The sequence below is a fragment of the Helicoverpa armigera genome, chromosome 28 (assembly GCF_030705265.1).
Source record: "Helicoverpa armigera isolate CAAS_96S chromosome 28, ASM3070526v1, whole genome shotgun sequence".
Lineage (NCBI taxonomy): Eukaryota > Metazoa > Arthropoda > Insecta > Lepidoptera > Noctuidae > Helicoverpa > Helicoverpa armigera.
Window position 1 is genome coordinate 1,029,254 of NC_087147.1, and position 25,629 is coordinate 1,054,882.

At 36.6% G+C, this 25,629-nt stretch overlaps 3 protein-coding genes across 3 annotated transcripts; 1 reads left to right on the plus strand and 2 right to left on the minus strand.

Moving 5' to 3' along the window:
• Positions 1-3,209: 3,209 nt before the first annotated feature.
• Positions 3,210-17,453, plus strand: LOC110377989 (pro-resilin). Its single transcript, XM_064042451.1, has 7 exons — positions 3,210-3,357; positions 4,429-4,461; positions 10,848-10,971; positions 11,463-11,572; positions 14,441-14,576; positions 14,993-15,091; positions 17,005-17,453. The coding sequence occupies exons 2-7, from the start codon at positions 4,447-4,449 to the stop codon at positions 17,118-17,120; spliced, it is 600 nt and encodes a 199-aa protein (XP_063898521.1). The 5' UTR covers positions 3,210-3,357; positions 4,429-4,446; the 3' UTR covers positions 17,121-17,453.
• LOC110377988 (ommochrome-binding protein-like) lies at positions 12,739-13,822 on the minus strand. Its single transcript, XM_021337054.3, has one exon. It carries the CDS (start codon positions 13,622-13,624, stop codon positions 12,773-12,775), a length of 852 nt encoding a protein of 283 aa, XP_021192729.3. The 5' UTR covers positions 13,625-13,822; the 3' UTR covers positions 12,739-12,772.
• A 424-nt stretch (positions 17,454-17,877) lies between the features above and the next one.
• LOC110377994 (uncharacterized) lies at positions 17,878-25,186 on the minus strand. Its single transcript, XM_049851755.2, has 13 exons — positions 25,104-25,186; positions 24,329-24,468; positions 23,533-23,683; positions 22,952-23,145; positions 22,296-22,496; positions 21,780-21,938; positions 21,150-21,366; positions 20,521-20,696; positions 19,818-20,070; positions 19,333-19,484; positions 19,001-19,154; positions 18,382-18,485; positions 17,878-18,007 (listed from the first exon to the last, which is right to left on the minus strand). The coding sequence occupies exons 1-13, from the start codon at positions 25,119-25,121 to the stop codon at positions 17,890-17,892; spliced, it is 2,037 nt and encodes a 678-aa protein (XP_049707712.2). The 5' UTR covers positions 25,122-25,186; the 3' UTR covers positions 17,878-17,889.
• Positions 25,187-25,629: the final 443 nt, after the last annotated feature.

Below are 25,629 nucleotides of genomic sequence, written 5' to 3' on the forward strand. Positions count from 1 at the left end.
CACTTTTCATGCCTAAACTCGGCGGTCGCGCTAGGGCTGTCAACTTTTTTATGCGCATAAAACTAACGTAGTAGTGGTACTCGTATCTAATTATTTGATGTATTGTTAAGAATAAAACAGGAAAAATGAAATATAAACTAATAATAATAAAATATTTAATGTGGCATACAAGAGGTTAATAAACACTTTCAACGGAAATTCGTTTGAACGAGATACCGAACTTTTTCAGAAACCGCAATTTATAATTTTGTTATTCATACATATATACTTACCCTCCTCTTTACTTGTGAATTTTTTTTTTTCTATGTAATGGGCTGGTACAGTCCCTGATCTAAGCTTGCTTCTACCTACAGAAACCTTGAAGTGCGAGTTTTATTTCGTCTACCTTACAACATACTCTCGCCATGATCACAAAAATTATCAACTCCTACTAGTAATAATCTTTGAGGGTAGGTTGGGAGGTTCGCCTGGGTCGACACTAGCAAAACTTATTACGGCATTGGGCCAGAGGCCGCCGCCCGGGGCGCTTACCTACCCACCTAATTGTACCTACTGCGTTTATTATACGAACCATCGAAATATGAGAAAATAAGTAGGTACATACTATAGGTAATACGGCAGGCTAAAAAAACGACAATTCACTGTTTATTGTTGTATAAAAACAACCGTCCACTGAACAATTATAATACGACTTTTTTTGTTGCTCCATTATTACTTTTTCTTTTGTTATTAAAATTAAAAATATTACAGTCAAATTACAGTTAGGTAGGTATCACAACGAGTGCACATTTATCTACCTTGTGTGTGACGCGCGTATCTCAAGAAAACGGCAGCCCCGCTCGCACTGTTTTGAGTTGTTTTGAGACAGCGCGTCTGTGAACACGCACACAGAGACACCTATGTCTGCGTGACTCGAACGCGCTTTGTATGTAGATTGACTTCTGTACCTATGTATTTTGTGGTTATACTGAGTTTTAAGTGCACTCTAACGTAATTGGGTAAGTTGAGTATTCGCTATCTATGAGGCACATCAATTTCTTAATATTACATGCATTTATTTGGGTTCACGTATTGTAAAAGCAAAAAGATCCTAACAAACTGCAATATAGGTAGAGGTGAAATATGTTGCATATTATATTAACTACGAAGAAATAGATCGACGTAACTTTTTAATAGGTACATTCCTTTTAGTTCTGAGATATTCCATTATCCCATTATTCTAAAAGGATACCTTTTCTAATTTCATGAAATCATGCGTATAAGATTTCCCTTAGGATTTGGAAAACGGATAGTTATCTGTATTTCTATTACAAAGCTGAAGAGAATTTGAAAGTCCGGGAGCTACGAGCTAGATTTGAAAAATTCTTTCAGTGTGTGATAACCCATTTCATGAGGTCTACTTTTTATCTAGGAGCGTGAATTAGTTTCTATGAAAGGTTGGCACAAGCTAGTTACATATATTTTTTTTATTAAACCCACAAAGAACTTTATTCCTAATCTGATAATATTATCATCATCATCCTCCGAGCCTTTTCCCAAACTATGTTGGGGTCGGCTTCCAGTCTAACCGGATTCAGCTGAGTACCAGTGCTTTACAAGAAGCGACTGCCTATCTGACCTCCTCAACCCAGTTACCCGGGCAACCCAATACCCCTTGGTTAATCTGATAATATTAGTAGACACATAATTTCCTTTGCAGGAAACCAACAATTAAGTACCTACACATCAAAAGTTCGACAATGGACGATGGCAATCAGTAACCTTGAAGTTAACCTTACATCATAAACAGGGCCGAATTAGGAGATATGGGGTCCACAGAGCAAAAAAGGCGTTCGAACCGTGAAAAATGATCTTAAGCCGGATTATTTTCCTCGAATTAGTAGGGTGTGGAAAATCCCTCAAACCTTTTCCATCGAAAAAACCTGTGTAGGTAGTTACTTACCTCCTTATTTATTTGTTTTCAATTTTTGTACATACACATAATAAAATTAAACAATATTACAAAATAACAATAGAAAAAAAGAACAAAAAGATAAAATATTTTTTTTCTATGTTTAATTTACTTGAAAGTAGACAGGAAAGAAAGATTTTACAAAAGTAATGCTCATTTCCTTATTTTTTAAACAGAATAAATTAGACATAGAAAAAAAAAATTATCGTTATTTGTAATATTGTTTAATTTATGGTTTCATAGAAAATTATTATCATTGATAACGTTACATTCCTCTTTTTTAAATTCTACCTATAAATACTATAAACAACATCTTTCTCATGTGGGCCCTTTTTCTCAGGGCCCTGTGCCCTACTCTAAATCCGGCCCTGACAATATCACAAAGACGTGATGTGTGAATGTCATTGCTAGGAACACGTACTCCCAATCTTGTGGGTTGAACATCTGATTGTGGTATGCGGTATGGGAATAAAGGAATTTTAGTTCCGTTTACGAAGATGATAAGGTTTGACAGCCTCTTTGGACTAATGGTTACCAAATGTAGGTTCAAGAGTTCGATTCCGAGGTTTTATTTTCAGTAAATCTCATAAAGCGGTCCGGAGTCTGGAAGTTGGTGGTCACTGTCGGTCCTGCGCCTGATCTGTCTTAGGCAAAAGACATCCTTGTGATTTCAGCCTCATGTTCTATAGATTTTGTATTTTTGTAGATTTCAAATATAGTCCTGAATCCTTTGCAACACTCTGATCATATTCGCAATTCGCAAAGTTTGTTCAAATAAAGACAACGAATTACCTATCTTAATTGAGTTACTATAAATTAATTTTGATACTAAAGCACAGGTGGAAAATTCACGATTTCACTATAAGTACAGACCTTTTGAATACTGAACTTCGTAGGTCGCATTTGCGCACTTGACGCCTGAAAATATTGAATTTTATATCACTAGTAGACATCAGAATCAATCAGATACATATAATTAACTTATTCATTTCGTAAATCAATTAAGTAGTCAAATAATGACACATTTAATAAAACTATAAGAGGCTTTTTCAAAAGTTCTATAAAAATCATAATAATGCATTGTAACATGAAAATAATTACCAAATACTCATCAAACAATTAGAGCAGAAAAATAAATCGATATAGTATCGATAAAAAAAATAAACAAGGTCGTATTTTTTACAATAGAGGCTGTATGAAGATGCGTTCTCAAAGCATATAAAAACAACATGGCGGTTAAACTGTATCAGTGCGTTAACAGAACTGGGGCGGTGCGTTCCATTCTATTTTCAAATTCAAATTCGCGCGCCATTTTTATTTTGACGTAAATAAAATAAACATATAGTGACTTTTTTGTTAAATTGTTTATTAGCATTTTTTTTGTGTTGTGAATTTGTTTGAAGAAGGTAAAATTGTGTTCTTGTTTTATTTAGTTTTATTTTTTGGTAAAATGAGTAGAAATTAAAAGCAAAGTTTGAGTTTGAAAACTTCAAAAGTCTTCTACAATTTAATAACTTCAACCACAGTTTTGATTTATTTTTGGGTGTTATTAATATTTTATTTTTGTCTGAATCAATGTCTAAAATGCTAGTCTAAATAAACAATACCTACTACTGTATACGATTACGATGAATTAAGTGGGTAGTTAAGAACAGTGAATAAACTTGATTGCAAATAAAATGGGCCATTGCATTTGTTACAAATTATTGCAACCGGGTCAGATTTCCAAGCTAAACTTTTATTTTAGATCTCACAGAAATACATAAGTTGCTAAATGACTGCTACAATTTTATGTGGTAGCTATTTTAATGTTACTAAATTAGATTTTGCCACAATATGCCTAAAGACATGATTTCAACTTCACCACGAAGGATATATTTGACAGAATATTTAATTTAATCACAACATTTTTTAAAATTAATCGAAAGATGATTCCTTACAATCGTACGTAACCAATAAAAACCCCATAAATTAACACTTACAACAACATAATTAACAAATTATCTTAAACCACATAAAAGTCTGGGAAACCACAATCAGATGGCCATAAATCTTCCCTAAACTTTTATGTAATTGTTTTAATTGTGAACGCATTTTCTTAGCACTTACATAAGAGATAAGATTCGCCATCTTGTGGGAAGCCGCCATTGTGAACTAAGATGGCCGATAATAGATGACCGGTGATTAGATTTTGTTTAGGAGGTGTGAAATTTCTTGTTTTTTGTGTTAGAAGTTTTGATTATGGGTAGGCGAAGTTTGTTTTTAATGAAAGGGTGATTTGGTCTTGTAATTTTGATCTTTTATTTTTGTATTTTTTAACGTAGAAAATATGTTCGCGGTAAAATTGGGATTGATTATTCTTCACATAAATGAGATTTCTTGAATATTTTAATCCGCTTCCTAATGATTAAGTTAATAAGTTAACTCATATTGTTAAGGCTAGCTTTTATTAATTTTATATTTTTCTGTCTTTGCAGGTTTTGCATCTTTCCACAATGGTTCACTATAAGGTAAATAGCTAATTTTAATTTATTTATTTTTATGTAAAATCAACAGCAAAATATCTTAAAAACATAATGCGCAAATTGCATATCATGTGTGCACATTAAAAAAAAACATTGTAGATTTTTTTTTGCGCTGCGGTAAAATGTAGCCTTGTAGCCTTCCTCCATAAACGGGCTACCTAACACTGAAAAAATCCTGAGATTAGCACGTTAATACAAATAAAAAAGAAACTCTTCAGCTTTATAAAGACTAAAGTACATGATTCTCGAAGCTAATATAAAAATCATACCATGCATTACTGTGTCATCTGAATGTAATTTGGCTGGCAGAGAAATGCGTCATGGTTGACGAATCCCCATGATATTACACGTTATGTTAGTTATCCCATGGAATAGTAATATTATCATGCTAATATTGTAAATGCGAAATTTTTATGTAGGTATGTTTGTTACTTTTGCAAGTACAAAACGGATGAATGAGTTTTGATGAAATATCGCAGGAATCAGGAATATAGCTGATAGGTATATCAAAGATAATAACATTAAGGCTACTTTTATCCGGATGCGGGAATAATTTCATTTATAAAAAAAATATATATATCTTGGTATTTGAGACAACACCTTTTAATTTTGTAATTAAGGTAAAAACATACCAAAAAAGTAACTAATTAAAAAAAAACTGACCTATTTTCACTACTTCGACATGTACCTAAAAAAATTATATCACATTCTTTATATAGGTACACTATTTATTTTATTCCAACATGTACACACACATAATAATAAAGTGTACAGCCATATAATCAAATGTTGGCAATCCGTCATCAACGAGTAACATATCTATTATTTAAACTATATTATATCGTACGCGGTCAATTTGTTGTCCACGCAGTGTACATACTACTGATGAAGGCAATTGGTTTAGTTTTGAAATACACGCGTTTACTCAATGTCATTTTATTGGTGCTGGCTATGGAGGACAAAGAGACGCAATATCTCCTAAGGAAGTCATCTGCTAAGCCTTTCCAACCATGTTGGGGTCGGCTTCCAGTCTAACCGGATGCAGCTGAGTACCAGTGTGCCACAAGGAGCGACTGCCTTTGTGATCTCCTCAACGCAGTTACCCGGGCAACCCAATACCCTCTTAAAGACTGGTTGTTAGCCAAGCCTTAAGGGCACTTCTTTTAACGGTTGCCAAAGATGTTCAAATGGTAACTGGGATCCACCAAGGGGTATTGGGCAGTCCGGGTAACTGGGTTGAGGAAATCAGATAGGCAGTCGCTCCTTGTAAAGCACTGGTACTCAGCTGCATCCGGTTAGACTGGAAGCCGACCCTAACATAGTTGGTAAAAGGCTAGGCAGATAAAGATAAAGGCTAGTACCTAATAATTAATTGTGTTGCTGGGGAGTTTGTTCTCATTCTTCTTCCCAGCAAAAACACATAAGAAGTGGTGAAGGGCGGGCGTTTTGGGGGCTGTTTTTGTAGACCTTCAAAAAAGGCTGATTTTCAGCCTACGTTGAATGAGTTACTTTTAATCTTTTTATCTGAAACAGTAAAAAAAAATCTTGGGTAAAGTTAGGAAAAATGTTTGCTAGGAACTGATGTTCTAAATAGCCTGTATGTATGTATGTCCTACATAGACGGGGTACCTGCGCAAACGCATCACTTAGCACACGTTTAATGGTGATATAATTCTTGTTGTAATAGCTTTGAGACGCCCATCATTGTACGAGTAGGTTTACATGGCAATTGGAGTTCCTTAATTATTTTTTTTTTTTTTCGATTTTTCTTAGCTTTTATCGTGAGCACAAATCAATTACTAATATTATAAAGTTGAAGAGTACGTTTGTTTGTTTTCTTGAAAGCGCTAATCTCAGGTTTTTTAAGAGCGATTTGAAAATACTTTCAGTTTTAGATAAGTAGTTCACTTAACCAGTATGAAAATCTATGGTCTACCTTTTTATCCGAGTGCGCAGAATAGTTCTCGTGGGTGAAATCGCTAGCGGAAATCATTTTTCATCTAAATCCGTGCGGTAGTTTTTACGTCAGACGAACATTCAATTTTGATACTAAAAGTGTGATATGATTCCATTCATTTCATTTCTTGTTCACAGTCATATTGGCTCTATAAAAGTTTCCTTTCATATAAACCTACGTTTAATAAAGTACAACAAAGAAAATGTTCCGTGGCCAGTCTACCATGAGAACTATTGTCTTTGCAGTTTACTACTTAGTACTGCGGCTTTGCTTGTGTTTGCTTAATTAATTGTTATTTTTATGAGACCTACCATCTGTTGCAGAAAGGTCCATTAAAGTTAAAGCTTCTTTAAATCTATTGCTGACTCTTTGTCAAGAAGATAAAAAGTGTTAGCAATAGATTTAATGAAGCTTTAATTTTAATGGTTATTTCTGCAACTGACGGATAGTGGCTAACAGCCGTACGGATAGATTAATGATAAGGTTAAGCAACTCTTGGTGCGTTCGATCCGTGGATGGATAACCATCTTGTCATTTGGTCATCTTTGGCAGTCGTTACGAGTAGTCAGAAGACAGTTTGAAAACTAATTTTACTATGAGTTGAGGAGATCAGAAAGGCAGTCGCTCCATGTGGCACACTGGTACTAAACTGAATCCGGTTAGACTGGAAACCGAACCTAACAGTTGGGAAAAGGCTCGGGATTTGATGATGATAATCACTTCCAAAATATAACATCCATGTACCTACAACTTCCTTTATTCTATTAACGATTACAATAGAGTATACTTTTTAAATGGGTATTGTTTTAATAATAATATATGTACCTATGTTACACCAAATAATAGATTGGCAACATTTTAACGTGAACAAATACAATAGGATGAAAGTTCCTTTGTTTTTGGTAGGTTTCATTGCTTAGCTAATAATTAAATGTGCGTTTGGGTCTGGGAAACTGTATTTTCACCATGGAGAACAAAATGACTAGGTACAGGAGATGTCATAACGCAAAATCTCCTAAGAAAGTAGCGCGACAACATGCGGTGATTGGGAACGTTACTTGCACTGCTTCTTCTTACTTCCTTTCTCCGTGATTTTCACCACTTTCCAAAGGGATTTTTTGGAGCAAACATGCTTTTTTAAGCCAAAGCGGAGCCTAGCGAGGAAGTTTTTAAACCTCTAATACAATTTCTCCGCTTGGGGATACAATACTGAGTGTGTGGAGACGAAATGTTTGAATCACGTTAGTCCATGAAAATTAAAAATTGATTTACTTATAGAATAGAATATTATGTATTTTCATAAAGCATGGTATACATATATAATATAATATATATATATATATATTGAGTCATAGACAGCACATTTATTTACAGAGCATATGATGTAAGTAGGCTTATCCGTTTACGAGACGAAGTTCCTACTAGACGCAGGTGAAACCGCTGGCGGGAGCTAGTAAGATTTGCACCATACAAAAGAAAATAACCCGACTGTAACAACAAAAACTTAAGTTGAGGAAATGAAACATAATAAGACAAGAAGATTTTGTGTAATTTTAAAGTACGCTCATCCGGCAAGATAAGTTAGGGACGTAGGTAGCAGACATCATACAATTGTCAAGTTCTGGTAAGAAAAGAAAAGACAAAGAATTTGTAACACTAGCAGTAGCCCTCGGATTCACTTGAGTCCCTTATAGCCTTATACCTCGCAAAGGTTTCCATAAAAAAAAAAAACTGTAAAAACTTTAACGGACTGCATTTCGACTGCAATCCAACTGCAATTTGCAGTTCAAGGGCAGTTTGAATGCAGTTGACACGACTGCAATAGAACTGCAAATCAACTTCAGAACACGACTGCACGCCGACTGATCCCAAATGCAATCGGACTGCGCGTTTGATTTGCAGTTCTATTGCAGTCGTGTCAACTGCATTCAGCTGCCCTTGAACTGCAAATTGCAGTTGGATTGCAATCGAAATGCAGTTCGTCTGTCTAGAGCCTTAGGGTCGATTCATATCTGACGGAAAATGCGTCGAGCGTATCGTAAATGTATGGTCGACGCACTAACGCATCATCGGTTAGGTGTGAATGATTGAATAATTTACCGTATATTTGTCAGTTCTGGCGTTACGCGACCGATAATACGCGACGCATATTCCGTTAGATATGAACCGACCCTTAAAGTGACGTTAGGATTATAAAAGTAGCCTCTAATATACACTTTTTTTTTTTTAAATTTATTATTCCATTCCACAATTCAGTTTCTATAACTAATAAGCGCCAAACTGCTGCAGCAGTTTGCAGGCGTTTCGCTCATTAACATAATTACTTACATGTAGAATGTCTAAGAATACTAAATAAATATCCATTTACATACACACTCCCTTATGTATACTATACTATGTTTTATCTATTATAGTATATAACTTAATATTTATATTTATACACTATTTATTCCCTTTCCAGTAACCAAGCATATTTTTAATCGTGTAGCTTCGGTTCCAGGTCAGAAAAGTACCAATGTAACTTTTGTAAGATATATGTACCGACTTCTTTCTAAGTAGATCTTAGACACCAAAGACTGAGTGAAGGAAAAACCTCTCGAAGAAGCTCAGACGTAAAAAGTCTGAAATCATCAATCCTTTAGCAAGCGTAGATTAACGCACATTCAGACAATAAAAAGGCAGATGAAGATGATATCTATCCACTGTTTCTTCAGCACGCAGATATAAAGATACCTTCACATTGCGTAATGGTTAAGGCAGGGTCTATCCATGGGAGTCTGGGAGTCAGTTTATTCATTACGTGGGAATCTCTCGAGTACACCTGTAATTATGCATGTCGGTCAGTGAGAGGTCACTTTGTAATAGTAATACGAACATAATACATAGGTACATACATCTAACTATATATTTATATGGTGGTATGTAAACCACGGTTGGTGGTTTCATAGTCCTCGGCCGTCTAATAAATGTCTACTGTGTTGGTTGTTTGGTAATGGCGTTTCCTTATTTTTTTGAATTAAGCCTTTTTGAAAATGAAAATGAAAATGAAATCTTTATTTGTAAACATAGGTTCAAAAAGGTGGTTCAATGTCATTATAATATTAGTCCATCTATGTCTTGCATTGAAGCGTACAAATACATGCATTTTATGTCATCATTATTAATTTGTTATTATTAATTCAAAGTCAATATAATAAATTTTTCATTATTAATACAAAGTCAATATTATTAATTTGTTACAATAAATTTATTATGTTTGGTATCTGTCATTTAGATATTCGTTAATTGAGTAATAGCATTCTGTAACTAAGAATTCATAGGCGATTATCACACTGCCCCGCATGATGCAGCGTAGTGCGTGGATGCGTTTTTTTCCGTTGTATGGAAATATCTCCGTTTGTAGGGAAAACACGCATAGTCCAACACACTGAAAATGCATCCACGCGCGTTCATGCAGATCACGCACATACATGCGGAGAAACACGCACCTCCGCGCGTAGGTGCGGGGCGAGACGCATGGTATGGCACACTGATCCCGCAGTGCCGCGCGTGATTTTGAATGGGCGTGACGTGTATATTTGAAAATGGAAGTCGCCGTGCGTGAATTTACAAAACGCACCTACGCGCGTGAGTGCGCGAAAAACCTGCACGATGATGCAGATCTGCACTCCCGCAGGAACGCGCGTAGGTGCGTCGACACGCAAGATGCAGCGTGATGCGGGGCAGTGTGAAGATCACCATATAAATGTTTTTTGAATAAATCTTTATTTTCGATAATTAAAATATGCTTCGGTAGTTTATTATAGATTTTGGGTGCCATACCTAACAGATTTTTACTAAATAGAGCCTTTTTGTGGCGTGTTGTACATATCATATTTTTGCAGCGTATGCTCTTTGGGTGGCTATAAAGATGTATATTTAATTTGGTTTGGTTGGGAATTGAGTTCTAGGACTTCTAGCAGTGGTTTCATTAAGGTTGAATTATAACTTCAATACGGCTGAGTCTCGGCTGAGTATTTTATGGTGGGACATGTCTATTAATGTCTAAGAACCACCACTGTTAAGTCTGCTTTTGTACTATCATTACTGCAAAAAGTAGGTACTAGGTATAGAATACAGAAAAATACATACAGTTGGTCAAGCCTTCGTCTAGAATAATACCACATGCAGATCGGTTAATCAGTTAGAAGCTACAGTAGCATATATTGGTCATACCTCCGTGACCCCCCAAAAATCTAACTTATCCACCTTAGAGAACGCCTAAGGTGAAATTCAGCTTTTAACAAATAAATAAATAATGAATTTTCTAAGAAAACATAGCAGAAATAACAGATTTTCGCCAACAGTAACATGACCTCATAAGTAAGTATGTATAGTGTGTGTTACTAAGCCCAACTTTTCTGTCCACCTTCAGGTCCTCATGGTGACACTCCTGGCAGCAGTGGTGAGCTGCGAGCCTCCGGTGTCAGGGTACAACTATCAGCAGCCGAGCAATAACTATAACTCTCCGTCTAACAACTATTTACCACCTAGTTCAGGTAACTTGATATTTTTAGCAGCACAGATTAGAAATCAGTTTCTTAAAGTGAAATCGTGGTTTTCAAGTTGTATCAAATAAAATTGTTGAACAAAGTGATGATACGAGACTAAGTAACTCTTATGGTGAGATTAAACCATCGTGATTCGTGCCTACGTGTTGGCACCACTTTGAAGTTTCGCAGACATTTTATACTTAAGTATTTTTACGCAATTTGCTAGAGCGAGTAGACCGAAGAAACTTGTCTGTATATGGTGCAGCACACCAGCTGATTCTCGCCTTTAAATTGTATGTACTTTTATCAGTAAATACAATTTTGCTGAAACTCACACAACACTGTTAAGTATAACATAAAAATAGGGTTCTTGCTTGAATAACTTTTCTTGGATCTAAAGTTATTAAAATAATGGAGTATAAAAAGCCTACACAAATCTATCTATCTACACTTATCTATCATAATCTTGATGTCGCAAACTACAAATATGTTTTCAGGATTCACAGCGCCCAGTAACAACTACCTGCCTCCTACCTTCGGATCAGGATCTCAGAACTACAACCACGGCCATGCGCACGATCACGGCCACGGCCATGATAACGAAGTGGTGAGTAGTCTAGAACATTCTATAGGTTAGCTTCTTGATGATTAAGACAAAGCTACAAAGAAAGAGAGGATGAAAATAAGCATTAGCAAAAAATTCAAACTGACTTCTGAAAACACTGATAAACCTAGAACAAAAATTGGTAGGTTGGTTGAACTTTCGCCTTCGATTTCTCAGGGTTTCTATAGTCAGATTCTGGACCTGATGACAGTGGGACAGTTTGGGAAGAAGAAGGGAACGCAACAAAAAAATATATGTAGGTTGATAAACGACGGAGCTATGCACGAAGAAAATACAAACATCGGTTAAAAACAACTACAAATTATTTTGTTTTCCAATAAAATATTAGTACGGTCTATGACACTGAATAATAATAACAAGAAAAACAGAAACATAAAGATATAGTTCACACTAACTGGCTCATTTAAATGAACACAAGTACAGTGACATCACCACATAGATTAGCATTCCTCAACTAATGAAGATAATTAGAAAGCGGGTGTACTCTTCAGAAATATGCCTAAACAGTTCTTTAGTTTACGAAATATTTTGAGAACACTTGGACAAAAATTCTATCACCTTGACAGCGTAATTTGGCAAAGACTTTTCTTTTGCAAAATTGGTTTTGATTCTGATATGTTTTCAAATTCAAACATGATAGAAAGACTTTATCCAATTTCAACTGAATTGAATCGATTAAGTGTGAGAGAATAAGTTATAGAACAGATAGGAAGTACATAAGGGGAGTTTATCAGGGGACCTAAGGGGAGTACATAAGGGTACCTAGTACATAAGGAAGTATGTATGTAACATAGAATTAGTCGAATAGAAAAAATGTTAACTAGAAAAAAGAATTAAAGACACTTCTAAGGTTTGTATGTGCAAATTGATGAAATTCTAGAAATATACGATCTTAGTCATTACGTTAATAATTAACAATAATATATCAGTCTTAGTGGTAATTATTTTAACCTATATCAATGTCAAGAAGTTGATAATGAAATCTTTATTCACTAGGTTCTGCATTTGGATTAGCCTGTGTCTTTGACACATATTAAAATGAATGTTTTTCAAACATATTATCATAATTAAGAGAGATTTTTTTTCATCAAGAGATAACCTGGCATACAAACAATATTTACGTTTTCATAGTAAAAGATAACACTAAATAAATATAAAAACTTTAATAAACAAATACAAACATTAAGTCTTAGAGCGTATATTGTAAATATGATAAGAATTAATTGGCCTTAACCTATAAATATCATTATCAATACTATAAAATATATCTCCGTAGTCTCCGAAGATCATACTAGTAGGAATAAAATCTATGCTAGCTACTCTTCTCGCTGTGCCATTAAAACAATTAATTTCATGTATACCATCATCAGATAGTCCAAAAGTCTTGTTGCCTTCAACGAAAAAGTTATATACGACCCTCAAATCCTTGTTTTTCACTACTTCTTGACTATTGTAAGCACAGAAAACACCACACATTGTCACTATATGAATGTTCTTCTCATTATCCACATCAAATTCCATCACAGTCTTTAAATTACCCACTCTAACTGCTGTCTGTCCTTCGTTAAATATCTTGTATAGCATATGATCGTTAGCATCAATTAAGTACATTTCATTGTTCCTTATAACTATTTTGAAAATGTTCATGTTGTATAAACCGATGTTTGTAGCTACGTTTATTAAAGGATCGTATTTGTATAATCCATCATCAGATCCGAAGTACACATCACCTGATTCCGAATCTACAGCTGTAGCCTTATTTCTTTGTATTCCTTCGATTTTGTCCGTTTGTTTTGTCACTACATTTATGTAGGCCCTTCTTGAGTTCTGAGCCACATCGTCCATGTACATGAAAAAGAGGTTTCTGCTAGAAGAATCGTAAGCTAGCTCTTTAGGACTCTGATACTCATTTGTCAGTAGTTCCTTTCTATAAATTCGTGTCCCTATCCTCGTGATAGGCGTGTCGGTTAAATAGATCGTCAATTTCGCGTCAACGCACATGACTAGAGCAAAAAACAGAAGTTTGCGTGTCATTTTGAGCGTGCGATGCAAACTGAATCAACTTCACTACTGGCATTGTTAATGTTTTGATTACTTATCTTAGTTTTACCAAGTTCGCTTTTGCAGTTTTCTGCACCATTTTCATTGGAATTTCGTCCTTCTGTACTTGAATTAAAGGCTTTTGTGATTTTTTCATTGTTGTTGATATCGTTGTGTTTGTGAGCACGCTCAGCTGACGCGGCGTAAATGAGCAAATTGTTGTACACACGTTTAGAGGTCGTCTGTATTCCATTGGGGATTTACGTGACGTATCATATGAATGTACTAATTGAGCTTGTTAAGCTGGTATGATATGAATTAGTGGTATGTCTTAACTGATTTAAGCGTCTGGAACTTTTATTTGTAACATTCCTTCTTTAATTTTTGTTGGGGCTGTAATTCTTGGATGATTAAACTTCCTCTTATTACTCAATTACATCATATACTTAAATGCGTTCAAAGAATTGCCCACATCACTGCCTGTCGTCGAAATATTAATAGAAAACGCTGCCCAGCCTTTTTGTAGCCTGCCTTTGGTTTGCCTTTTCATAAATATACACAGGGTAGGTGCCTTTATATCGTCCAGGGGTCGAACCACGCTGATATTTGGGTACATACCATACCGCCCAATTTGTTGAATAAGTCCTACATAGATACAAGAAAGTCCTTTTATGTCATTATCGTCATCATGCTATTAACTCTACATTTCTTCACCTCACATATGTTTAAGCTTTTACTTTCTTTATTCTTAGCCATTTATATAAGTACATTCAATGAACACTACTAACACATAATATTGTCTTCTTCCAGCCCAAATCCTATGAGTTCGGCTACTCAGTGAAGGATGCTCAGTCAGGGAACGACTATGATCGCAAGGAGAGCTCCGATGGTAACGTGGTGCGCGGAGAGTACAGGGTTCAGCTCCCTGATGGACGTACGCAGATCGGTGAGTAGAAACAAAAGCCTTTGTATTGTCCCCCTGTAGAGCAGGCCTATTCTTATACAGAGAATGCAATAAATAATAAAAAAAAAACATCTAAGAGCGAAAAATAATTTTTATTTCTTCTGTGAAAACCTTATTCTACATAAAGATTAATTTTTTCTGCCGTTTTAATATCCAAATTCAGAGCCATCTCCTTTTCTGGAAGTCAACCTATTTGTGCAATTCTATTGTTTCCCGACATTTTTGCAATTTCAGTTGTTTGATAAAAACGCGAGACTTTCACGACATGGATGATGAAAACTATGGCTTTGGTGCTACCGGGTCTATATTTATAACTACCAATGACCTGTTTTTACTCTCAATCGTCTATGTATATTTCTATGTTATTTACATGTTCCTTACTTACCTTTTTCCAACAGTGACTTACCACGCGGACTGGCAGACTGGTTTCCACGCAGACGTCAGATACGAAGGACAAGCCAAATACCCCGAGCCCACTTACAACAACAACAGACAAGGTATGTACTAATATTTCCTTTATATACATAACTAGCTTTTGCCCGCGGCTTCGCTCGCGTTAAGAAGTATTATTATTAATTAGGTATGGTTTTTGCGGCTTTACTTTTGCTTAGCGTGTGTAAAAAATTAGGGCCTACAAAACTTCTTTGTACACAATATTCTTTACTAATCTGTCATTAGGCGCTAAAACTATTAAGTTATTGGGTGAACTTACTCGTGAGCAAGCAACATAAAACTGTCCATGAGAGAAGCAATGTTCTCTCAAGTCAATACCCGCAAATTTGAGAGTTTGCCCCCTGAGACTTATTTATTGTCATGGCAAAGCAGACTTTTAGGGGAAACTGTAATCGTTTAAATTCGAACGGGATATCGTTAGGTATTAATGGGATTCGTGGTATAAATACAGTTTCCCCCGTTGCACACTCAGTTAATATAGTGGCTTCCACTTTATTGCGATGTAACGCTTTCACTTGCAGTCTCGTACCGTTACAAAGTTTTGGTGGTTTTAAATTTCGCAACAACATAGGATTACGTACTGATAGGTTCAAACTAATACATTTTACATCCTTCATCATCCCTTATTTTATCACCGTGGGGGTTGAATGGGGGTTGAATTAATCAATATCGTATTTAAGCGAACGTCATCATAAAATTCTGATTCGTCATCAGGACTTCTTCATAAAATCTAAGAAGATGTGTACAAACTTTCATCCCCTATTTTATCCCCTTAGGGATAGAATTTATCAAAATCCTTTCTTAAGGGTTGCCTACGCCATAGTAGCTTTATGCATGCAAAGTCTCAGTCCGATCGGTTTAAAATTGACAAAGTTTCATACAAACTTTCATCCCCTATTTTATCCCTTTGGGGGTAGAATTGATCAAAATCCTTTCTTAGCGGATGCCTACGTCATAACATCTACCTGCATGCCAAATTTCAGCCCGATCCGTCCAGTGGTTTCAGCTGTGCGTTGATAGATCACTATGTCAGTCAGTCAGTCAGTCACCTTTGAGTTTTATATATTTAGATTATATAGAATAACTAGCTTTTGCCCGCAACTTCGTTCGCGTGGAATAGTGACTACCAGCAGATTTTTGGTTTGACCAATAGATGGCGCTATATGTCCGTAATAAATTTTATTTTTTATTTTTATTTTTTGTAATAAAAACTATCCTATGTCCTTTCTCAAGTTTCAAACTATGTCTGTACCAAATTTCACACAAATCGGTTCAGTAGTTTAGTCGTGAAGAAAAGACAGACAGACAGACAGACAGACAGACAGAGTTACATTCGCATTTATAATATTAGTTTGGATTGGTGATTGATACACCCGTGCATCGGAGAGCACATACATGTCGGTCCTCCTTGAGCTCCTCGCCTCCTCGGGCTATGAGAGTGAAGGAAAAGTGAGTGCACTTGTGTCCAAACAAAATGTGCCTGTACTACAATATGTCCTGCGCAGTTGGCTAATCTCCCTACATGAGAACAGCCGCCGTAGCCGATAATCGGCAAGGAGGACATAATCATACTGTATTGTACAGCTGTGTCCCCGCGGTTTTACCCACTTCTCGAGGGTTCCCTTACTTCCTGTATTCAGATAAAATGCAGACTAGGTGTGTGATATATCTATACATATACTAGAGTTTACATAGGCTACATTTTATCCGGGTTCGGGAAGTAGTCTTCTTGAGATCAATAGACTATTTGTGTACCAAATTCCATTTGAATCGGTTCTGTAGTTTCTGCGTGAAAGCCGGACGGATAGACAAAGTTGTGGAAGATAATGTTTGTAGGTATATTTTTGAAGGTACCAAATTGAATCTTGATATTTTATCAACTTTAACAGACATACTTATGGATTTTCTTCCCTATTTTCTATTTAAAAATCCCCTTATTCTTTTAATTATTTTTCAGGAGGCTACAACTACAACGCCCCAGCTCCCAGCGATTTCAGCGGTTCCCTAACAGGTTTCGGCAACCAGGGTTACAAGCAACCGTCAACCGCTTACGGCCCTCCCGGTTACCATTGAGTTAACTCACGTCAACCATATGGTTAACCTACCAACGACTGTTGTTTTGTTTAAAAATTAACTATAGTTACCATTTTTGTAGTGAAATTTGGTATTCTAGATTTGTTTTGTAATATGTAAAACAATTGTGTTGCTAAAAACTGGCTTGAAGAGGTCAGATAGGCAGTCGCTCCTTGTGGCACACTGGTACTCAGCTGCATCCAGTGAGACAGGAAGCCGACCCCAATGTAGTAGGGAAACAGACTCGGCAAATAATGATGAGATTAAAACTTGAGGTGCTATTGTAACCGTAAGGGTTCTAATGTAATCGTAAGGGTTCTAATGTAACCGTAATCTGGATTACCGTAATCGTTTTGACGCAAAACAAATCTACAGTACTTTATCGAATCAAACTTAGTTTTAAGTATTTTGTATCAGTATTTTTTATACAATAAATATTTTTAATGAAATTATAATCTCGTTTTTCTAGACCGATATTATGATAATACATGAATGAATTGAACTCTTTCTTTCTTAAGGAGTGTATGTTTGTTTGTGCGCGATTATCTTACGTTTGGCTGAGCCGATTTTGATACGGTTTTCACCATAGTATTTGTCAGACTTAGGAGAAGGTTTTATGCATATTATTAAAGTCGGTTAATGCTAAATATTCTTTCGCAGAAAAAATGAAATTGTTTTGTACCTATGCAGGTATCAAATATGGGTATTGTAAAGTATATAAGACGAAGGGTCTACAAATAAATTAAACCAATGTTTAATTCGACGGTATTTATTTGCCAAAAGTTTCGTTTCTAAAGGTATAGGAGTTAGGGAGCTTGTGTTTGCAATAACAGTATTTTTTCAAGTGAGGATGTGTTGTGCTTATGCACTTCGACTCATCTCCATACCTGATAATATAGAAAATAAGAATTATAGTTATTTTCAAATAACTTTGGCAGTCTGAACTTAGGTAGGTACTAATATATGACACCTTTTTTATGGGGAATCATATAATGGCCCCTCCCTCTGTGGGTGCAGCGTGAGGGAGTGTCAGACTCTTACTGATTGAAACCTACCATGTTCCTTCTTAAGCCCTTTATGTACCAGGGCCGCGATGACTCTTTGGAACACTCCAACAAGACCCGCCCATGTGACTGAGTTGAGGAAGTCAGATAGTCAGTCGCTCCATGTAAAACACTGGTATTCAGCTGTATCTGTTAAGCCTGAACTCTAACATAGTTAGGAAAAAGCTCGGAAGATGAGGTTAAATGAAATTACTTACGCATTAACTCGAGAAAGGTCCCTGTAGGTGATCATGTAATAATCCCCGGCGGAGTTGTATACCAGTGTGCCCTCAAACACAGCCTTGCCTGGATACATTATTATCTGAAACATATATCAACACCCCTTTTTTTTAACGACGTCAAAAATCATCAAATGACCCCTCCCGCTGTGGGTTAGCAGCGGTGAGGGAGTGTCAGACTCTTACTGACTAAAAACCGTCGTGTTCCGTCGTAGGCCTTTTATGTGCCAGGGCCGCGGTATCTCTTACGAACCACTTAGGATGCTACTTAATTGAAGGTTTTCGTACGCTGCAAGAATTTGTGAAAAATTTACAAAAAAAATAATAATTGGTTAAGGTGGCCTATTGATGTTTATAAATGTACTTTGCAAGTATATTTTGCACACCAGTAACTGATTAAAAGTGAAAGAAAACATCTTGGGAAAACATTGACTTTTGCCAAACCGCCTTTAGGAAACGTGGTGAGTAAAATTCATTCCTGCTCTGTATTAGAAGACGATTGATGGATTAAATGAAAATCTATATCGAGCTTGTGGGATAACGTCAAGACACAGAGGTTGGGAAATATAAGACTCCAAAAATAATAAAATTTACTAACTCTAGCCTGATAATAATCGTCCAAAGTCTTCATAAAAGGATTGTTATTCCTCAGATCCTTGGAGTCAATATAGTTGACTCTGGATAGATGGTCTACCGCGCGTTGGTGTAACACCCATTCCGTAGATGATAGCCTCCTTATAGCACATTGCTCCCTGGTAAAAAAGCATTGATTTATCATTTTGATAGTTAGAAACTGTTGATAATAATGGCTTAGATAAAGAGGATATTTTGAAAATTAAAGCTGTTAAGGCGACGAACCTATTCATAAAAAAACACCCTATTATGGCGATCCTTGCTATTCCTCACAGTTAAATTTAAACCCAGACTCACCCGACTTCTTGAGTCATGCTCTGGACGTACTCGGAGAACACCGTACCCACGTGCGCGAATTTGGGGTCATTCCTGGCCACGTTGTGCCATTCGGAGCAAGCACACCAGTGCGGCATCACGCCTGCTTCACCACATGAACGGGATTTTGGAATCTGATGAAGTGAAGTACTGTTATGAAGTTATACTTTGGTGATCCAACATCGTTGGTAAAACGTTAGGCATATAACGATGCTCTTATATCATTCGATCATCGTCACAAGTAAATTGCTTTAACATAAAGACTACCTCTAGATACTTATTGAAGTAAGAATTGAATATTTCGGGGTAACACGGGTGGGATATTAAATCTTTCGTGCATGGGTGTTGATTGAACGAGACTCTTCTTTTGCTTTATTTCCAATACATATTTTCACCCAATTTTTTGGAAATTTTTTCCTAAGACCCTGCAAAGGCCTATTTTAAACAAAATATAGCATTGAAATTACCGGTTCCAACAAAGTCATGACTCTAGGAAGATTAGTTCCGGGTATTTTATCCTTATCGATCTTATTCTTGAGATCCAGTACATCTAATATGGTAGCATGGATATCAAAGGGCGTGGTCAAGACATCCTGGTTTTGTTTTAGAGCCTCGAAGGCATCAGGTCTGAGTTTTTTGAGCTTTTCAGGTAAGAGAATGGCCATTAAAGGGAGTCTTTCCTCCATTCTGCCTTGGTAAGTATTGCGCTGTTTTGAGTACCTGAAATTGAAGAGAAGAAGTTTCCTGAACCTAGTTACCTTATTATTTTGGAGTTTGTTTTGACATTGGCAAGGGTAATTCACAGTGAACGCTAAAATAGAGTCAAGCAAATAGTTGATATTTCGTAGTTTGCTCTGAAAATAAGTAAGGTAACTTCAAGGGCATAGGTAAAAAAAAATCTTCTGAGATTCAAATCCATCTCAGAATTGCATAAAGAACCTATCGAACTTAAAATTGATGGAACGGTTTCCAAGATAGAAGACAGATAGAGAAACATTATTTTATTACTTGACCTGTATGTTTTTCTACATAATAATATCTTCGAAATATAGCGACATTGTCCCAAACAATCCTACCTACAACTCTAAGTTTCTATTCATTCTCTTTATTTATGATAAATTAACCGTCTTTTCAACAGCGCAAAATATAGACCAATTTTCCCAAACCTACCTAGATCCATGGTCTCCCATGACCATAACCAGCGTGTCTTCAAGAGCTCCCCTATCCTCCAGGGTCTTCATAAAGGAGACCAAACTGTCATCAGCAGTAGGATGCACCGTGAAGTTATCATATGCCGTGTCCACTATTAATGTGAAGCAGAACTTCTTGCCGTCTAATTTGAGAAACTAGAATTAAGAAGGATGATATTAATTTTTAGATAATAGACAAGGTTTGGTGGTTAATTGCCTAAAAGTTTATAACAGGCAGTTTCGCGCGTTCGCACACCTTAAAATTGTCATCTAATAATTATTTTTAGGATTTCCTTATGTAATATGGTATAACGGTAAAAGATGTTTTCATATCGGTCCTGTATTCTTTGACTCTATTTGTTATAGAGACATAGTAAATCTTTAGTCTATACAACACCTTCCTCAAGCAGTTTCACTGGTATAGCCAAATAAAAGGTAAAAAGTGGCCAATAACCTTTTCTCCGATGAATGGGTTTTCTTACTTGTTAAATCTAGTTTCTAAATACCGTAGGGTGGCGCTTTAAGAGATTTCAACTTTATCCCCAAACAATAAGGTTTAATTTTTATTGCGAAAACTACAGATTGTAGTATCTTCGTGTGCTAGCGTACCTGATCAGCCAAATTCATCATGAACTGATACTGTGGAGTGGGTCCTAAGCAGTGCCTTGTAGGATGCCCTCGATGAGTCTTCTCTTCTCTATCTCTATCGAGCTCATTTAGCACAGAAGTTCGGAGGTAATGGTCTGCGGGCTGTTTTCGGAACCAGGTGAATTTCTGCTGCGTAGAACCAGTCCAGGGCATGTCTTCGAAGTAAGCTGTACGGTAACTGAGAGAAATCAGGTTATTACGTTTTAGTTTTTAGAGAGGATGATTCTAACTCAATCATTATCAAGTTATTTTTTTTAATGGCGCCCTAGTCGATTGTCAGCAACAACTGCTGTTCTCATGTAAGGAGATCAGCCAGCTGCACAGGACATGTTATATGTACAAGCATTTGCGCAGACACAGGTCCACTCTCTATTCCTTTACTCTCATAGCCCGATTGAAATCGGTAATCCGAAACGACCGGAGAGAAATCTGGTGCAGACAAAAACATACATAGAGTAGAACATACATTATTTGTCTTCTAGAGATTTTAACATTAGCCCCATGCCCCATACAAGTAATGTGTCTTCATGATACCCGATGAAACAAGTAGCTGTTTAGTCGTAACGATAGAAATCTATGGTTGTAACTCACCCATATTTCTTCAACATATGGAAAATAAACTTCATAGGGCCTATATATTTCTTCCTCGCGGTTTCCCATCTATATCTCGAAAATATATGTTCTTCTTCAGGTTTACCAGATAAAATAGGGTAGAGGGCGCCCGTTGTACCGTCAGCCACGATATTGTAACTGAAAATTGGAATAAAATCCTTCTAATATTATAAACACGAAAATACATGTAAGTATGATTGTTTATTACTTTCTCATGCAAGAATGGGGAAGTAGTTTCCTCAATATTTAAGCGCATGAAACCGCTGGCAGAAGCAAATAACCATTAGTTCCTAAGGCCTTTGCTAAAATATTGATTTATTTAATGTTCTGCACATTTTGTACAAGGGCGGACTTAACGCCTTAGGCGTTTTCTACCAGTCTACCTTTGGGTAGTGGAGAAATAGCAGAATAAAATAGATTTTTCTTTCTTCCTTTCTTAATCATTAGGTCTTCAAATAACTCATCAACGAAACATCAATCCCAAATACAACTTACCTGTTCAAAATAACAGCATTCAACTGCTCAGTCAAATACTTATAACTTTTTTGCATGGTCCTTATAAAACCATTGCGAGAAGTGGAGTCGAAACACAGGATCATCACGTTGTGGGAGTCCTTACGATTCGGAGGTACTGGAACCGTTGACAGCTGTCGGAAACCAGCCTTGAAGCCTGTCCAATGGGTTTTTATTTTTGGGCTGAAAGGTAAAAAAAATAATTATTTCATTCAGGACATGGTTTTTCTCAATAAAGATGAAGCTGGACAGGTAGCTAATCATGCAAGACATAATACATGCATAGAGCATATAAGCGCTACTGAAGTTATTCCTTGACACTCATAAACCTCAGACAGGAAACCTTAAAAATCTTGAAGAAATCAGTTGCTGTTCGTAAAAGCATGATAGACCTAATATCTGTGGCAAACGGTTCGTTCTTCTTTCTTCCGTATTTCCTATTCTATTTACCTATGGTTGGCCCTATGTTTTCCGCTTCCCTTCCTCTTTGTCCTACTAACATTCACTCCTTATTCGTGTCATCTTGTACACAATCTGACTACCTTTTCTTCGGTCATCCTCTCCCTCTCCATCTATCCACATTTATACCAGCTATTGTAATGTAAAAAATCTATTCTATTAAGTATTGAAAAACGTACTTATTAATATGTTTGCCCGTACACTCAATCTTGACATGATCGCTCCTGTTTAGGGTAAATTTCTCGTCTCCAACAACTTTTATGGGATTGCTTACGTAAGAATTTTCATCTGACACATAAATAATGTATCGATACATACAGATAACATCTTTAGTAGTTCTCAGAATGGATTGGGAAACTCGGCAATCCGATTTCTGTAATGTAATAAGATATTTTAATGTAGCGTAATTTAATTAGGTATATTTCACCCCATCTAATTTTGCAATTCAAAAGTTCTCTTGGTGCCTCAAGTACGCGCAGTAATGTTTTGCTCATATTTTTTTACTATATTGAACTCAATAGTAGCTAACTTCAGACAAGCCAAACTTCTCGTCAATATCTGTACTATACAGCCACTGCTGGGCTGCGGCCTCCTCTCACACGGAGAAGGATAGAGCGTTAATCACCACGCTTGCTCAATGCAGGTTGGTGATTTCAGACTTAATAGTCCAGGTATTCTCGAGATGATTTCCTTCACCTTTAAATCAGTCATTTGTGTCTAAGATAAACTTAGATGTTTCAAACTAAAAAAAAATACTTACAAAACAATTGACCCAGTCAACACCACGACATTTGAGTATCGGTAGATTCCTGTTAAAGTTAGCAAATTGATCGGCAAACGGATCCAGTAATGGCATATTGCAGCCGGTACCAACATGATAAACTTCCTCTTCTAGTTGCCTACGGAGTAGCCTGGAAACGAATTCATGGGTAACGTATAGGTACCAAGGTACCAAGTTATCGGCACGAATCTTAAGCTCTGACCTTCACTTGCGCAGAAGTAATTTATTGGGTCCCTCTTGTGGTATGAAGTAAGGCGCGGGGGCGGGCTAAAGCGGTGATTGGCCCGCAGTGCATCGCGTCATAGCCGTCACTCGGGATTGGTTCTTTGATAATAAATCACTTCTGCGCAGATGTAGGTCAGAGCTCAAGATTCGTGCCGATAACTATACTTATTATAAAGCTAAAGAGTTTATATGCTTGGTTGAATGGGCTCATCTAGGGAATCACTGGTCCCGACAGCCCATTTATCGAGGAAGATTATAGGGTGTTTTATATCCGGGCGCGCAGAGTATTTATCACACGACGCAGGCGAAATAAAACAGATTTTAAAAATTCTTTCACTGTTGGAAGCTACACTATCAACGGGTGACTTCTTCCTCCTGCCCTGCTCCCAATTTTATTTGGGGTCGGCGTAATATGTCTTCCGCTTCCATTCTTCCCTGTCACTCGTCATACTGACACTCACTCCCTTCTTATTCATGTCTTTCATGAGATGCTGGTGAAACTGCGAGGATAGCTAGTAAGTAATAAAGTCTGTATTTTTAAAAGTCCTACTTGTTAGTATCACTCAAATCTTGTATGATATCTTTCGCTCGGTCCATGGTGAATAAGAGGATGGGGCTTAGCATCATCACCATCAGAATAGCAAGCACTGAGCGACGGGAGCGCCATAGCAACTTTGAAAACGGTAGTATCTGGAATTATAAGATGTAGAAAGAAATAAACATAATTTATTTTTCGCAGTATAGGTACTAGAAGAATGACATATGTATATATGAGAAATTGTAGCTTTTTAAAGCCATTTTACTCTTGAAGTTAGGCTTTTTCTAAGTCGGAAACTGAAGTTGATTTATTCACTTCATTAAACCTGCAGCTCATTCAATAGGAAGAAGAAGAATTCTAAAACGAACTGGCAATCTGCTGCAAGCAGTACTGTTACTGTTCTAAACTAAAGCCCCAGGGTCCACCCTGCACGCAGGCCTTGAGAGTCTATTCTTAGAAGCTTTTTTATGCTGTTCAGTACGTAGTAAGAAGTTTTCATATTGCTTCTAAGGACATAAGCCCCGCTCTATTCTTGCTACCAGCCCCGAGCTTGTTTAATCCGGTAATGGCTGAAGGAAAAACTGGTTTGCGTCTAGTTAAAGACACACAGATTAGGTTGAAAAGGTTTCCACCATACATCTCCACGTGACACACACAATCCCTTATGAATAAAAACATGGAGCAAAGTTATCCCAAGTCTAAACCTTCGAAAATCCGTGTTGGATTAAACTTACACCAGGAATAACCGTATAATTAATGTCCAATAAGTCTTATTTTACATAATTACCTTAGCTAATTGGGTCATTTTCGTGTAAAATATGAATCTCCATATCAGTCCTATAAAATGTCAAAGAGATACACAACTACAGATTGTGCAAAGATTAATATTTGACAAGAAATATCAACGAGGTCCAGAGGTCCCAAAAGGAGGATTCAAGGAGGTAGCTTATGCATTGCCATTCAACGTGGCAATGCAGCCAGCCTTTTGGGTACACTGCCGGGTGATAGCGATGAGGATTAGTCCGCCCCTTATTAGTTTTAAGTTTATTTTTTATGTAAATATCTAATTAATACAGGTTTAAAATTAAATAACACTCTGAACCTAGGAGGTAGCTACCTAAGATACAAACGGGGTTCTTCTAACTAAATAGACACACTTATGCTTATTTGTACTTAAAGCTTTTTTATAAAAAGTAGGATTATAATTTTTCCATAACGCATTCCTAAATCTGGCTTTAGAGATGCTATCAATATTTATTCAATAACATTAAGTTTTGCATGTCGTTTTGGAAACCGAAATTGAGGAGAACTAT